The sequence below is a fragment of the Labrus bergylta genome, chromosome 13 (assembly GCF_963930695.1).
Source record: "Labrus bergylta chromosome 13, fLabBer1.1, whole genome shotgun sequence".
In the NCBI taxonomy this organism is placed as follows: Eukaryota; Metazoa; Chordata; class Actinopteri; order Labriformes; family Labridae; genus Labrus; species Labrus bergylta.
The window spans coordinates 3,438,158-3,454,661 of record NC_089207.1 but is presented as its reverse complement, the minus strand read 5'-3'; the positions used below and the strand labels follow the sequence as shown (position 1 = coordinate 3,454,661).

Sequence of the window (16,504 nt, the reverse complement as noted above, 5' to 3'; positions counted from 1 at the left end):
TTGTTTTTGTTCCTGGGGTTCTCCATTTGTCTTTTGTTTCTTTGCACAGTGAGATTACAGGTGTGGTTTCATGTCAACGGGCCAGGGGGTCCATCGCAATCACAGGACTGATGTGAAGATGAAAGTCTGTTGTGGATTGAAGCTGCCCTTCTCACAAGGTTTTGGGGCCAAATGACAGCATCTGTCTGTGTGTCTTAGAGATCAACATTCAGGAGGGAAAACATCGGGTCTGTGCGAAAGAGGAGCCCGGGCAGTGTGCGAACAATAGTTCAGTCAGATACAGAGAGGGAGAGAGAGAGAGAGAGAGAGAGAGAGAGAGAGAGAGAGAGAATGATGGAGAAGGGAAGATAAAGGGAGTCTGGGTTTTGTTGTAGTGAAGGGCTTTTTTTCGAAAGGGCACAATAAATCTCCCCGCAGAGGAAGATCAGAGACTGGCCAAACCCACAACCCTGACTAACACACACACACACACACACACACACACACACACACACACACACACACACACACACACACACACACACACACACACATCATACACATCATACACATCATACACACAAGCACACACATATAAATACACACCTGAGATGTTCTTTGTAGTTTGCTCTACCTGTAACCTCAAAAATGTTGGAACAAAATCCAATCTTTACTGCTAATAGAGACACTAATATTTTTACTAGTACTCATTATTATCATTTAGATAATCGTGTCCTATAGAGCTTTCACACTTGCAGAAAACTCCTGAAAAACTCCTGATATTTCCAGGAGGAGCTGCAATGTGTGAACGCGAACAGCCACTTTTTTTTTTCAGCCGGAGTTTTTTTCTGCCAGACCCCTAGTATTTTTTTTCAGCAGCAAGTCTGAGTGGGCTGATGTAAGAACGCAGCAGGATATTCTCTGGAGAATTCACCTCGAGCCAATGGGAGAGGGGCGTGTATGCACATGACCACTACGATCTACGTGCACATAATTAAATGGCTGCATGACGTTTTCTGTTCACCAGTTTGTTGTTCTCCGCTATTTTGTTGATCTTGTCACTCCTTTGAACTGCATGTAGCATTGATATATAAAGGCAACTATTCTCAGTATAGCATCGTATAGCAGACTCTGTTGCTTCCTCTGGTACTTCCCAGTCGTTATTTTTTGCGTCACGTCTTACCTCAGGAGACCCCCCCCCCCCCTCCCCCCCACCCACAAAGCACATCTAACACCAAAGCAATACAACTTTCTGGTAAGTTAAAAAAAACACAATTTAAAATAAAAAAATTGTATTAAAAATGAGAAAAGTAATGTCATCACAAAGACATTTTAGCTGTAAAACATCATCGAATAATGCGAGACAAATTGCAAAAGCTGATTTGGCTCACTTTATCATCTCAGCCCAGCAAAAGCTCCTCCCTTTTTCACACATACATTTTTTAATCCTTATATCAACCACTAATCTTCTGTTTCATGATAAGAGCCGACCAAGGACAGTTTCCCCAACAGTCATTTTTTACTCCTTATATCAACCACTAAACTTCTGTTTCAATGATAAGAGCCGACCAAGGACAGTTTACCCAACAGTCTGTAGTGAACTGCCTTTTCACTTTCAAAAAGTCATTTCCTGTGAGATCATGCAGTTAGTTTTGCCAATGAATGTGGTCATGGTTCAGCGGATCACAGTTGTCAAACCACCGTACAATGTCAGTTAGCAGAATGCAGCGCTCAAGTAGAGTGTGCCTTTATTAGAGAGACAGGACAGTGGGCAGAGTATGAAATCAGGCACCCCACAATTCAGTACTTTTAAAATTAAGATTTTTTATTTGTGTTTGCCATGTTGATGTAGTTAGATCAGGGTAAAAAATGTAATAAAATCCTTTTAATGAAATGATGCAGCTTTTTTTTTTTTAACTTCTCTTTATTGGGTTTTTTTTCCTTTTCAAATACAGATTTTAAAAAATCTGAGACATGTTTATTCATACCTCAAACAAACACAAAAAACTAAATCATAATAAATAAATAAAAAGATAAGATAGTTAAAACAAATATAATAACAAGATAAAACAATAGATTTAAATAGTAATACAACTTGGAGGATGTCAAGTGCTATGATGAAGCTTTTTAAATCGAAGACTGTTGTACTCAGGTTAAGTGAAACAGTTATTGGACAGGACAGCTGAAGACAGACAGGAAATGTTGTGAGGAAAGATTAGCGGATGGTTTTCAGCAAAGGGCTGAGGTCGGGTTGTAACACACAGCCGCAGCAATGAGAACTCCCTGAAGAAAGGCTTTAAGAGAGATTCAAAAGATCTTTTGCTATAGTCATCAGCTTGCCTTAAAGTTCTGTAGAGGTGCAATACCTGCTCCTGTGAAGATCATCTGAATGGGTTGGAGAAGGACTAGGACCCAAGCTGTTAACATTTGGAGCCATATAATGAGAAGAGAAACACTTAATGCTCAGTGAACACCACCAGTAACGATGTGTATCCTCCGGTGATTTGACTTTCAGTGAATGTTAAAATAACCTTTTTGTAATTATTGTAAATTAGGACATGTTTTTCATGAACTATGCATGAATGTTTAAAGTTACCAGTATTTTGACGCAGATAAGATTTCCTAACAGACTAAAGCTCTTCTAATCCATGCTGTTGCTGTTATATTAGATCAATCAAGGACTTGGCTTACAATAGATTAACATGCGACATTCGGGCTAAACCTATGAAGGGGGCAGTGTGATGAAATAAAAGCTGCGTTTGATTTCTTCGATGAGTCACTGGAATTTCCACATCATGAGATCAATAATTTAACAGCTTAATTAGCAGAATCCATGGCTCCACTTCAACGCTGCCTTCTTTTCACTGTGACTCCATGGTTAGAAATGTCCACAAATCCACCAATAATGTGCGTTCTTGAACCATAGGGTGGGGGGTGGGGGGGGGTGATCGTAACAGATCATGGCCTACGAGATTTTTACAGGATCTACCTCGTGGTCTGTTACGATGTTTCATCATTGAAGAAAGAAACCGGCATAGTTTCACTTTCTGGAGTTCAAAGTGTCAAGCAATCAACTTGAACTTTATCTACAATATGGCATCTTGTAAAACTTTAACACCTCTAATAGCGTCTTCCTTTTGCCTATTTGTGTTTCTTACAGAGAAGCTGATAGCGTACCAGCGCGAGTTTCATGCCTTGAAAGAGCGCCTTCGTGTGGCAGAGCACAGGACACTGCAGCGCTCGTCCGAGCTCAACAACATCCTGGAGCAGTTCAGACGCGCCATCGCCGAGACAAACAGCAGCAAGGATGCTCTCACTAACTTCTCAGGTATTTGTCAAACTAAGAACATGTACATATACAAACATTGAAAGACAAACATACTGTACATGCAACACACTAACCCAACTGAGCTTTTACACTCTTCAACACCCAGCTTTGTCATGAACTACTCGATCTTAATGATGGTGATGAGTCTGATCATGATGATGATGTTAGGGATGTTGTTGAGTAAAATACTCATGAGAATCAGTGCGGTTGATGATGACGATATAATAAGAATAAATAAACCTGTGCACTGAGTTTTGCTCAACTCAAAGATTCAGTTATAATCAAGAATTCCCTCCTGTGTTGGCTCGGCATCACCCAGTGTAAAGGTTAATATAAAAAAACAGTGCTCTGAGATATGACACACAGGTTTTTTTTGGGTTATTGCCTGCTTTCAGATTTCTAGACATTGTGACACGGTGTCATGAAGACGACCTCATCTTAATGAGTTCAAACCAAATACAGCAAAATTACCTAGGGGCCGCAGCAGTACCTTTGTCAAAGCCGAGTCGTATCTAATAAAGAATGAAATGAGACAAGATTTTCCCTGGTTAGTTTCACTGTTGCAGGATTCTTCCAGGCTTCTGTTGTTCAATCTGTCTTATCAAACAGGAATCTACTGTGTGGGGTTATACAATTAAATTGGTTGAAAAACAGCAATCACAAGACAATTTCACTGCTCACCACAGCTCGTAATAAATGTAAAAATGAAGTTTGCAATTCAGTTTTTAAGATGATGGTGCAAATAATCTGCCAATTTTTAAAATGAAAACGGCTTTTTATACTCCGATTCATTGACGTAATGGCTGCGCTTCACATTTCAATCTGACCGTTATGGCAACTAAGTATTATTGCAATTTTAAATATTGCTACAATTCTGCTTTTTAAAAGCTCTTTTTGGTTTTTAATTTCCTCATACATCATGCACACACACAAATGGAAAATGAACATTATGTCATTTTATTCTATTATTGGCTGCAGTGGGTTGGTAGAAAACATCCAAATCCCTGTATAAGGGAAATACTGTATTAAATATTGTATTAACACTTTGAACTAAGGTAACACTCAAAAGCATAGACGGTCTGTAGAAGTCAGCACTGGGAGAGAGTCAGCATATAGGTAAATATAACTCTCCCGTTGTCATAGCAACACTGTTGTTTCCGAGCATTTATTGTGCTAACAAGTGGCACTTTTCAAAAGTCAGAAATTTCCCCCTCCTGTCATCACTTCACGGCGCCAAAGGAAAGGAGTCCTCACCACTTGTTTGTCTTGCTTTCAGATGAGACACAGAAACTACTGAAGGAGCTCGCGAATAGGAAACCTCTCCAGGTGCCAAATATCTACCACCACCTGCCTCACCTGCTCAACAATGAGGGCAGCCTGCATCCCGCCGTGCAGGTCGGCCTCGGCCGCACAGGAGGTGAGAGACTTTTGAACGCACGCTGCACATTCAGTACGAGAGTAAGCTTCCCTGATTAATGAGGGCGTCTCTCTAGAATATGTACAGTCATCCCACACAAACACAGTGAAAACCCCCCAGGAAACCCTCACTACACCGGGGACAGTCAAGTCTCAACAAGTTTTTAAGTTGAGGACTATTTCAACAACAAGTATCCCCTCTGGACTGAGCGGTTCAGGTGGATGATTCCAGGGGAACATTTGAAGACAATAATTACAATGTACGTAAAGTGCATCTCATTGTTTACATCTCTTAGCCTGATCCAACTAGAATTCCCCCTTCAAATCTTAATCATAGTTTGTATGTGCACTTCTTTTTATTAAAACTGTAGAGGCACATATATAAATCTGATATGCTAAGACGTACTAGAAAGTGCCATAAAGTGCTATATAACCATTAATAAATACATATAACTTAAAAGTACTCAGTCCATTCCATTTTTTTTTTGTATGCAGTGTTGGGGAGGAGCACTGTCCTTACAAAATAAAACTGGACAAGGTTGTTAAACTAGGCAGCAAGATAACTGGGAAGCAAATGTACAGCATTTCTTTCCTGACAGACCTGTACACACTTAATTTAGCCATCGAGATCACAGCTGACCCTCTGCACCCCCTTTGGTCAGAGTATGAACTCTTGAATTCAGGGCGCAGGTACAGAATGCCCAGGATGAGGACTAAAAGAGTCATTACATCCTTTGTACCGCGTAGTATTCAGCTGCTTAATAAGAGCTGATTATACAGGACGAACTCAGCACTCTTTACACTTTAACTTGTTGAAATCCCTCATTGAATCATGTGATGCTTTGGTGTGTTTTTATGTGTTCTTATGTGCTGTCCTGTAAATGTTTGTTTGTGTTGTGTTTTTTATGCTCTCTGTGCAAGGCAAATTCCCATAAAGGTTTCATTCATTCATTCATTCCATATCACCATGCCTTTTTCTACAACGAAGACCCAACCAAACCTTATCACAAAGCTCAGAAAAGTGCAACATGCCCTGCTAACGCTTCAGTCTCTTGTTAGCACCCTGCTTTTAATCCTCTCTTTTCTATTAACTTTTCAGCCACCCCTGTTTTGATTTTTTTAAACTTCTTCCTTTCACCCCCCCAAGCAGCAGCGTGATGCTTGCGACCTCTTGCTATATCAAGGTCTCTCCAAGAGGATTACTTATCCGGCTTTTTTCGAGCGTGATAGGTGTGTAGGGAATTTGGGGGGGTGCAGGTTTAGGGGGGGCTGAACAGCTTGAATTGTGTTTCCACATTCCTAAATGACAAAGACTGGGGGCGAGGGACAGAGGCCCTTGACAAATTAAAGGGAAAAGAAGGAGGGACAAGTCGAGAACAAGAAGGTGTTTCTTGTCCCTGGTCTGTTTGATCAATGAGTTTCAAGGTATTCCCACGGGAACAAGAAAAGAAGGCGTATCATTGCCATCTCCTCCTCGTTGCCAGTCTGTCTGCTTTTTTATGACAGGTGGGCAAGGTATCTGTTACCTACAGACGAAGGTTTGGAGACTCTTTATTTTTGGCTTAGTTAACCAAGAGAGATTCCACCCCCAGATAATGAACAGTTTCCTATACTGCCTTGTTCTCCCAAGCTTCCCAGCCTTAAACACTACCAGTTGTGTTCACTGGAATGCACAAACTAGCTTGAGGTACTGCCACTGTGAAGCGATTGTGGGTCTGTGGGGCTAAAGGTCAGAGAGTCACAGGACTGCCTCGGGCTAGTTTTGCCCACCACACATGCATGCCCCCGTGACTTAATCCAGTAGCCCACCCTGAACTTGTCCCCTTCTTGTGCATTACTTGATTTTCTTAGCCTTTTAAATATGTCTATATTTACCCATGATTGCTCTGCAGGTCCAGGTATATCTGACATTGGGATATTCGTACATGTGCAGATTACTACAAAACCTTTCAGTGTTTTCCCTAGGTTTACTTTTTAATGACAGCTGTCCTTTTCTATCGGAAAGGTATCCTTAAAAGACTTCTTTCCCTGATTTCCGACTCTATCCACTATCATATCTCTACAATAAAGGCCCAAAAAGCCCCCCAAAAAATAAAAATATAAATAAAGGGTTACAGGTTAAAAAATAAATGATGCAAGGGCCTGACTGAAGGACCACATACACTGAAACTAACCAATGAACAATTTTTGTAAATAAGGCTTCCCTTGTTCTAAACAGAGTCCAAACAAGTTGGCAAACTCCCAGCTTTCCAACTTTTGCCCTTTTTAAACAACACCATTGCTTATTTTGTTGCCAAGCGATGCCACCATTTGTTTACTCAGTCCGGCCGTTAAACATGTCACACACTGCAGTCCAGTATCTCTTTTTCATCCGCCTTTTCTTCCTCAACATTCCTCGCACACTGCAGTCTTTGCTGACTTTTTTTTCGTTGGAAGACAGTGCACACAACCATGGGTCTAACTGTCCTCAAATATACAGTCCGAGCTTCTTCTCTTATCCCTTTTTCCTGCAGAGAATATTACTGCAAAGGCCCCAGCGACTGCGACAGTTTGATCCGTCCCACCTGTCTCTGTGCAGGTTTTTCTGACTAACAAGTAGCAGTTGCCAGTGCAGTGTCAAAAATATGACCCCTCATCAGCTTCCCACTCACTTCTGCTCGTTACGCAGCCACTAGTGCTTGTTCTGATCCTACACAGATTTTTTTGTTGCTGTGGAAAAGGTATGAACCGCTAAATTACAAGTTGACAGAAATATGAATATCTTGCTCGTACAACTGGATGATATTATTTTTTCACTCTTCTGATTGCTTGTTCACAATCATCTGAGACTTTGACTTAGCGTAGGAACATTTTCTTTTTTTGCATAACTAATCAAGTCTCAGTGGCAGAAGTTTTTCACTTCATTAGTCAATACAATCTAATCAACACGATCTAATCTGAAACTTATTACGGTCAGTGGACTCTATGTAGGACATTACTGGCTGATTCATACACAGTGATTCTTGAACATCCAGTATTTGTTATTATTTTTGTCTATCAACCTTTTTCTGCTTGAGAATATTTGTTATAAAATCAAACCTTTATTCAGCGAGAAAATAACTAACATGTACCTAAGGGTAAGATGTTTTCTTCTTTAATTAATCAGGGGCAGTGTTGAGTCTAGAAGACAGCCACGCACCAGTTTCCTTTCTGCAGTTGCAGTCCTTTCCAATAAATGTTTGTTTGCAAGTTAGACAGTCTGCGGCTGTTAAACTTGACTGTTTTGATTGACACATTGCCTTACAAATGGATTGCTTGTACAGCGCTTTTCTAGTCTTCTGACTTCTCAAAGCGGTTTTACACTGCAGGTGACACAGTCACACACTGATGGCAGAGGCTGCTTTGTAAAGTGACCATCAGAAGTATCTAATCTCATTCATATGCTGTCGACAAAGCAGCGGGAGCTACTTGGGTTAAGTGTCTTGCTCAACGACACATCAGACATGTGGCTGCAGGAGCTGGGGATCAAACCCCTGACCTCTGGTTGAGAGTCAAACGACTATACCAACTGAGCCGCTGCTGCCCCCTCTTCAATCAATCAATCAATCAATCAATCAATCAATCAATTTTTATTTATATAGTGTCAACTCAAAACAAATGTTATCTCGAGACACTTTACAAAAAGCAGGTAAAAGACCTTACTCATTGCAATATTACAAAGACCCGGCCTATCCATCATGAGCACTTTTAGCAAAGCAGTAAAAGTTACAGTGGTAAGAAAAAACGGCCTTATTAAAAGGCAGAAGTCTTCGGCTAGATCCCCGGCTCATGACGAAACAGCCTTCACAGGCCTAGACTGCGCCGGGCTTGGAAAGGGATAGGGGGAGAGATGGGATAAAATGCAGGAAGAGGGATAGGGAGCAAGGGGTGGGCTCTTCTACACACCTGTCTTAAGAAATGGATGTGCAAACCCACAGCAGCTACAATGAGGACCAAGCCCCTGTACATGGGGCGCACGACAACACTGCCAGGATATCAGCGCCCCGAGCTCAAATCCTGTCAGTCATCGGGCCATGATGCAGACAAAAGTGTCCTTTGTCACACGCTTTCTTGACCCATTGCAAAGAAGACGACGTGTCATCGGGTCGGCATCCCCCAACCGGAAAGACGAGTGTAAAAATGCTCGCTGCATTTTCACTCAGGAGAATGAGTGGAATGTATGCAAACATAAGTAACACATAAGCAGAAGTTAAATACTCATCTCTTATTGAATCTTGGATATTTGGAACCTGTTCAATTTCTCCAACTGTTCCTGTCTTACATCCGGTTTGCTAACATTTTTACACCAGACCCGACCTCACCCTAGATTAATTTAGTCAAACGCTTTCAACCACACCTGGTTTTCTTTTTGAATTGTAAAACCAACAATCATCTTACGCTGCTCATGTGTCATTGAAAACACACCAGAAAACCAAACAGATCAAAGTTCTAGTTTCCAGTAGCAAACAATAACACATGTCGAAGCAGCTTTGGTTTAGCACGTTGCTTTGTCACCGGTCGCCGTCTGCTCTCAGGTTCAGGGTTGTGACCTGATGCCCACACATTGTTGACTTTGGCATTAAATTATCAGGTTCGTTTACACATGTGCAAGATGTAGATGTTTTTTGGGATGATTGTCAGACAGTAGATCACTTACTGTGCAGGTCTGTCTTCATTCACTTTCAGGCGGTGAACCGTTCACAGTTAGTCCATGTTTTTGTGAAATAGAATATTGTAAGTTTCTTAATTTAAAAGATGAAGGATCATTGTGTGGTATTAAAGTGGACACAAAGAGGCTTTGTAATGAGTATGGCTGTCATACTGACTTTTACATCCACAAATGTCTCGAGGCTATTGAGTTGCCGACTTCGCTTTTTTTACATACACACTCGCCCACACACAGCTCATTTCTTCCCTCAGCCTGTCCCTCTGTCCCTTCTCTTAGTTTTAATACGACCATGAACTTTAAAAAGTCTTCAACACAAGCTTCAGCGTGTGTCGTAAATCGAACAGATTATTAAAAGTAGTGCTTCTAATTTTGAGACAAAACTGTTTTCACTTCACAAAAGTGTGTTTAAAGATGACGTCAGCATGAACATTGACCCTCTGATGCCCAGATTAATAAGCATACGAATCAATAATTTAACATGGCTTCTTTTTTTAAAATTGTTAATTAAAAATCAAAAGCAAACATGTAGGTACAAAAAAAGCCAGGACATGAAATATGCATCAAAGCCTCGCTTCAAACGAAAACAAAACAAACTCCCCACCCTGCTGATGGGAAAAGAGCAGATGGACAAAGTTTCTTTTTTTTTGTTTCTCATAAGAATAAGTCGTATAAATATGCCTTTTTAATTATCATCAACTTCAACGTTCAACTTTCAACTTTATTGTCCCCGAAGGGAAATTTGGTTTGAAAACAATATAAAAAACATATAGAAACACACGCACATAGACTACGACTATAGAAACAACATACACAGTGATAAAACATTCAATACGTAAATACTAGAGTTCACCAGGTAACAACAGGAAACTGAGAATAATCGTATCATCAAAACCAGAAGAAAACCGGTCATCAGGGTCATCATTAGAGTTCATAAGCTTCATGGCCTGAGTATCATTTGAATTGTTACTTCTTCTTTTTTAAGAAAGCTCAGACCCAAAAAACTAGCAGTATTCTAGAAATATATGGCCCATCTAAATTTGAGAACAAGACATTTTAATTTTCTATTCATCACAAGTTATTGAACATACTGTAAAACTTTGATTGATAGTCCGAGCTTCCATTTACTTCAGTCTATGAAATGACCCTGCCTTTATTTGGGACAGGCATCAATATGAGACAGGCCTTTTAAGTATTGTTAAACTAAATTGCGTGCACACAAGCAAAGGTGGTAAAGACTTTAAATGTGTAGATTTACACCAGAAGGAATGTTTAACTGTGTAGAAATTAAATGCAGAAATCACTCATCTGATTTAGCTTTGTAGGACAGCTTATCTTTGCCAACCTGCTGCACTTCTTTCCCCCCTGAAGTTTTGAATTCCAACACTAAATACATGGTTCGTTTGTCTAAATGTTCAGCAACACCTGGCTAGTAAAAGGGGCCGGGCCTTTAATTGGGATGGGCTTTAATTTAAAGTTTTAAGGTAGTTATACTGAAAAAGATCTTAATGGCGTATAGTGAACTTATTTATTGATGAGTTCCACATTTTGTAATAAAATTAAGTTGCACACGAAGATGTAAACAAACTGAAGCCAGAGTGAGTCCTATTTGCTCATACATATGCATTACTTAATTATTCCCACCTCAGGTAACATCCAGTATTGTCACCGTGCTCCATGACATCACCCTTAACCCTAAACAATGACATGTTTAGTCTTTAAACAGGGAGATAAAACATTGACATGCTTAGTTCAAGCTTCTGTGTGTGTGGCATCCCAAATCAGTTCTTTACAATAATGTGACAGAGAAGAAGACAGATATGGAGATTGTTTTACTTTTTTTGTTCCCTGGATGAGATGAAAGGATGGCAGAGGGAAGTGGGGCGGGCTGATCAAGGGACACAGGGAGGGTAGTCTCTAAGTCTGTCCTGCTCACACTGCACTTGCATGCATTATCACTCACTGTCTCGCCCCCCACACCCTCCTTTTTCTGTCACTCTCTGTCTCTTTTCCTTCCTCCCACATCCTCCTTTCATCCTCGACCTACTTTCTCGGTGGCGGCGCTGGTGGGTGTCGCTATACGACACGGAGCTCAGTCTGAGAAACACAAAGCGAAACTGGGACAGATTCTCCACGCTGCGCAGATCACTCTGGAGGATTGCACCCTCTCTGAAGTCCACTGCGCTGCTCACTCATTCTGCAACTTAGTTTGGTTCGCTCTCTTTTTTTTTTTTCTTTTTTTTTTGTTATGTTGGGTCCCTTTGTCCCCCCCCCCCCCCCGAAACATCCGCTCAGTCAGCATGCACCCATCCCACTTGAAATTAACATCCACGTTAGGGCTGGGAAATATATCGAGTTTTTAAGATAAATCGATATATTTTCAAACAAGATATAAGGTAAGACAATATCGTTTAAATCGATGTAGTTTATGTTGCATTAAAATAACGTTACAGAGGTGCCAGGTCACCTTTTTCTCATCTCACTGATGATGACTGACTGTCTGTCCCTCTTCACCCTGCTCCTCCTCTCTCTCTCTCTTTTATTGTATTTAAGGAACATTTTTAAATTCACAAACAGGTAGTTTATTTTCCACGTGTTTTCACTGTTTATAAAATACATATCGATATCGAGTATCGCCATTCAGCTAATCAATATCGAGATATGAGTTTTGGTCCATATCGCCCAGCCCTAATCCACGTGTACAGGGAAACACACATACACACACACGCACACACACACACACACACACACACACACACACACACACACACACACACACACACACACACACACAGTAACCTGCCTGCGTCATGTGCTTTACATTGTTACTAACACAAACGCACACTTTAATTCTCTCTGAGAGAGCAATGTAAATTTAATGCAAAACATTATGCAAAATTGGCTTCTTTGGACTCCCAGCGCTGTAGGACTTAAGTTCAGTTAAGGGAAAGCACACGAGTCTGGAGTTAGACCGAAGGCTGATTTGCAATTTCTTGCTGCTCTATTGACTTATTTCCCTACAATTTAGAAAAAAATATTTATTCAGTGTCAGATAACATGCCAGATATCTTGTTCATCCTCACATTTGCGTTTTCCATCAGCGCGGGCTCGACGTACACTGGCCACTCTATTCTCCCTGGTGAAAGTGATCCTTGTATCCTAGTCGGTAAAATAAACAGCTTTCATGTCTGCGACAGTCTGCTGTGTCCTTTCATTCTGGTGTACTTTTCAAGGAATCCTCAGACAATAAAGAAGGGGCCGTCTGTTACGGCCACTCCACTCCAAGCCCGCGTACAATAGGCACGATAAGGAGACAACAATAGCCACTCTTTTTCTTTCTGTCGTCTCACTTCAGCAGCCGGTCCTCAGCTGAACGTAATAAGGATCCCACTCGTGACCTTTCTCTGACCTTTTCTAGGGGATGTTTCTGAGAGTCATTTTTTTTTGCTATCAGTGGGTTTTGCTGCCTTGTGTATTGCATCGCTTACTGAGACAGGAAATTATAAGAATCTAGATTAACTGGTGACTCATTTTCAGCATTTTCAGTGTTAGATTTTCTCTTTTTCTGTTTGCATGTTGCAGTCAAACCTTTAGGATTTGATAACAGTAGTCAGACTAAATAAGTCACTTAAAGATAGGGGCTTTGGTCATGGTAACTTAATGTTTTTAAACATACATTTCCAAATAAATCAGTGGGAAATACAAAGATAAAAAAGTTCTAACACCAGCTTCAAGTTCCTCTCTCTCTCTCTGAAACTGTCTCTCAGTTCTTCTGTTTTTTGTTTTTTTTGTGTGTGTTATCGTTGTTTGTTTTGGCCTCTCTGTCTTTGTTAGCTAAGCTGGTAGCGAAAGCTCAAATTAATTTAGCTATGCTTAGCTGAATAAAGATGGATGTTGAGAACCTGCCAGCTATCATAAATGTTTTTAGCTTTGGCTCAAAGTCAAACGTTGTTTACACCACATGATAAGCCAGTGTATCTATCGATTTGAGTTGTACATATAAATGCAATAACGTCACCCATATTATGTAAGATTCTTCTTTTTAAAAACATCTTTAATAACAAGAAGCGTGGTGTTTTTTTAGAAGAAGCCTAACCAGCCACCCCCTTTCGTCTTCCTTCCCACTGCCATCTGTGAGCCTGGGCATGGATTTCTTGTGTGTGTTGATTCAGGCCCTGTGTAATAAAGATAAAGATAAACTTTATTGATCCCGGGAAATTTCTTTAATTTCTTGAAATGTCTTTCTCCTTTCTTTCTCCTTTCTTTCTCATTAATCGTTGCTGTTGTCCAACAGCAAAGATTCTTTTATCTGTTTTTTTTTTTTTTTTTTGCCTAACCACACCACTTCTTCCCTCACCTCACACTTCTCTTTCTTCCTTTCAGTTACCATGGTGATGGGGATCCCCACAGTGAAGCGAAAGGTGAAGTCTTATCTGTCGGAGACGCTGCGTTCGCTGATAGACAAGCTGTCGCCAGAGGAGAAACTGGACTGTGTCATAATCGTCTTCGTCGGAGAGGTGAGATCTCGTGTTCAGTCCTGTATGAGTCATAGCTGGATGTTTTCTGCACAACAACAGTAACCAAAAAAAAAATCTGTGTGTCTTTTCTTGTTTGATTCCTGCAGACTGATGTGGACTACGTACACAGTGTGGTTGCTGGCCTGGAGAAAGAGTGAGTACACTTCCTCGTTTCTTGACGGGACTCACAAAAGGCTTCAAATATCTTGAAAAGAAGTGAAAAGACACCGTTGTCCTCACCTGTTCCTTCCCTCCGTCAGGTTTTCTACAGAGCTGAATTCAGGCTTGCTGGAGGTGATCTCCCCTCCAGCCACCTACTACCCCGACCTCACCAACCTCAAAGAGACTTTCGGAGACTCCAGAGAGAGAGTCAAGTAAGCAGATCTCAAACATCTGTGTGATCTATGTTCAGCGCTCTGCCATGTAATTAGCCAAATGTGGTGGAAATCATTATGGAAATGATGGAGAAATCAGCCCTGAGAGAAATGCAATACAGGCAAGCTGTGATGAGGATTGCAGAAAAAGTGGAAGGATGAGTCAGGGGAGGGGGGGTGGGAGAGTGTGTGAGAGAGAGAGAGAGAGAGAGAGAGAGAGAGAGCTTTTAGGTAGGCTGCCTGGGTACTTAGTATTCCACAGGCATTTTCTCAAAGTCAGATCAAGGTCATCATCAGCAGCAGCACCCTCTATCTCTCTCTCTTTGTAATGCTCCCTCCTTGCTCCCTCTGTACTTATCTCGTTCTTTATAGTCAGCTAACAACTGGCTTCATTAGAAATCTGTTTATGATGCAGTTTATGACGACTCCTTACAGTATGTCATCTTTTAAAAAAAAAAGCCTGAAGGCCTTGAGGTGCATGTATGGTGTTTGTGAGCACAGATGCTTCTAATGGCAATCTAAAGTCTTGTGTGTGTGTGTGTGTGTGTGTGTGTGTGTGTGTGCGTGTGCGTGCATGTGTCCCAGTGAGAGGTAAATTAAAAGGCTCAAGCTTTAGCAAACCACCTGGCTGAGTTTTAGTGCGTCCATGCCTTCACATCTCTGGAGTCTGTTCACCTGAATGTTAAAAATAGTGTAGAGTGTTTGTCTTAGTGTGAGTGTGTGTGTGTGTGTGTGTGCGCGCGTGCGTGCGTGTGCATGTGTGTGCGAGTGTAGTCCCAACACCTGCCAGAAGCACCACGAACACCTGCGGCCCTCGAGTCACACGGCAACAAGGGCAGATCATTCAGATGAAACAATTAGTGACAGCGCTGCCTTTATAAATAATTCAAGAAGAGCCTGCTGCTGTAACACTCAGTATACCTGGGAGTACCTGATTTGCACAATTTCGTTTTTTTGCATGTCAAGAAGTGTGTCCGACTGGCTTTTCCAAGGTGAAATACCCAAAAGGATACCTTCAGGTAAAAAAAAAAAGATTGATTCCCTTTTTCATGTGTGGTGATGATTTCTTCTTTGTTTAGATGGCGAACCAAGCAGAATCTGGATTACTCCTTCCTCATGATGTATGCTGTGAGCAAAGGGGTTTATTATGTCCAGGTATGTGCTCCAAAAATGTTCTTAAAAACTGAAAGAAAACTGTTGTACTGCACATCAACAAGGCTAATGTTAAGCTTACATGTACAGCAAATTAAAACATGGCCGGTCCTCAAAGCAGATGTTTGTGTTGTTGCAGTTGTTCATCAGAGCCAGTTGTTGTTGTTTTTAGACCAGTTTCACTTATTCTTAACCCTGATCCTCTTAGACTTCTGCAGCTCGTCTCTGTCTTCTTGGCCAAAATAGGTGTTCAATTTGGGAATGTTGATTCAAATTCAAACAACTTCAATTGGTGTGGAGCAGCTCGTACACATGACCAAGAAACACAAACAAAGACAAGTTGGCGTACAAGCAACGGATTAGCCTACACAAGGAGTTAAAACATAGATAAAGGAGACACTGATATTGGACAGACTGATTAAAAGTCAGCCAGACTGAAGACGAAATGAAAACACACTAGAGAGTGATCAGTCAAAAAAAAGATATGTGGCGCCAAAAGATAAAATCGGAGCATTCAGTAATCTAATCGCAGAGGGGATGAGTTTTACAGGCAGGTTAAAACACAGCGGCGACGTGATGGCAGCAGACAAAATTCACTAGAACAAGAGTGCGTGGACCAGAAGAGGCTAAAATCCTCTCAGCCTTTCTGAGGATCTGCTGGTTACAACAAGAGTTTAAATCTCTGTTCCACGCCGATTATCTTAGAACTGATTTTTAACAATTCCTGTTAGACTATTTCTGTCTTTAAGTGAGAGCTCATGGAACCAACAGATAAAAGAAAAACAAAAAGAGACTCTGAATAAAAGACTGATGTTACAGGACCGACTGAGAAAGAGTTCAGTTTCCTTACAAGGTGAATTCTCTGTTGCCCCCCCTCTTTACAGTAGCCTCAGTGTTGACATCACGTTTGAGTTGGTATAAATGTTTACTCTGAAGGTGCAGAGTTTATTATTATAACATTGAGTGTTGGCATGTCCAGGTGTTTTTTTTTGTTTTTTTTCTATCATGCTTAATGAAGCGTAATGATTCCATCGTGATTTGTTGATTTTTTTTA

General features: G+C 41.0%; 1 protein-coding gene across 1 annotated transcript in view; it reads left to right on the top strand.

Annotated features, from left to right (window-relative positions):
• mgat4a (alpha-1,3-mannosyl-glycoprotein 4-beta-N-acetylglucosaminyltransferase A) overlaps positions 1–16,504 on the top strand; it is a 40,033-nt gene that overhangs the window by 16,861 nt on the left and 6,668 nt on the right. The window contains exons 2-7 of the mRNA XM_020648378.3: positions 3,140–3,307; positions 4,584–4,724; positions 13,791–13,924; positions 14,032–14,078; positions 14,185–14,298; positions 15,378–15,453. Coding sequence (XP_020504034.1) covers positions 3,140–3,307; positions 4,584–4,724; positions 13,791–13,924; positions 14,032–14,078; positions 14,185–14,298; positions 15,378–15,453 — 680 coding nt within the window. The remainder of the gene's footprint in view (positions 1–3,139; positions 3,308–4,583; positions 4,725–13,790; positions 13,925–14,031; positions 14,079–14,184; positions 14,299–15,377; positions 15,454–16,504) is intronic.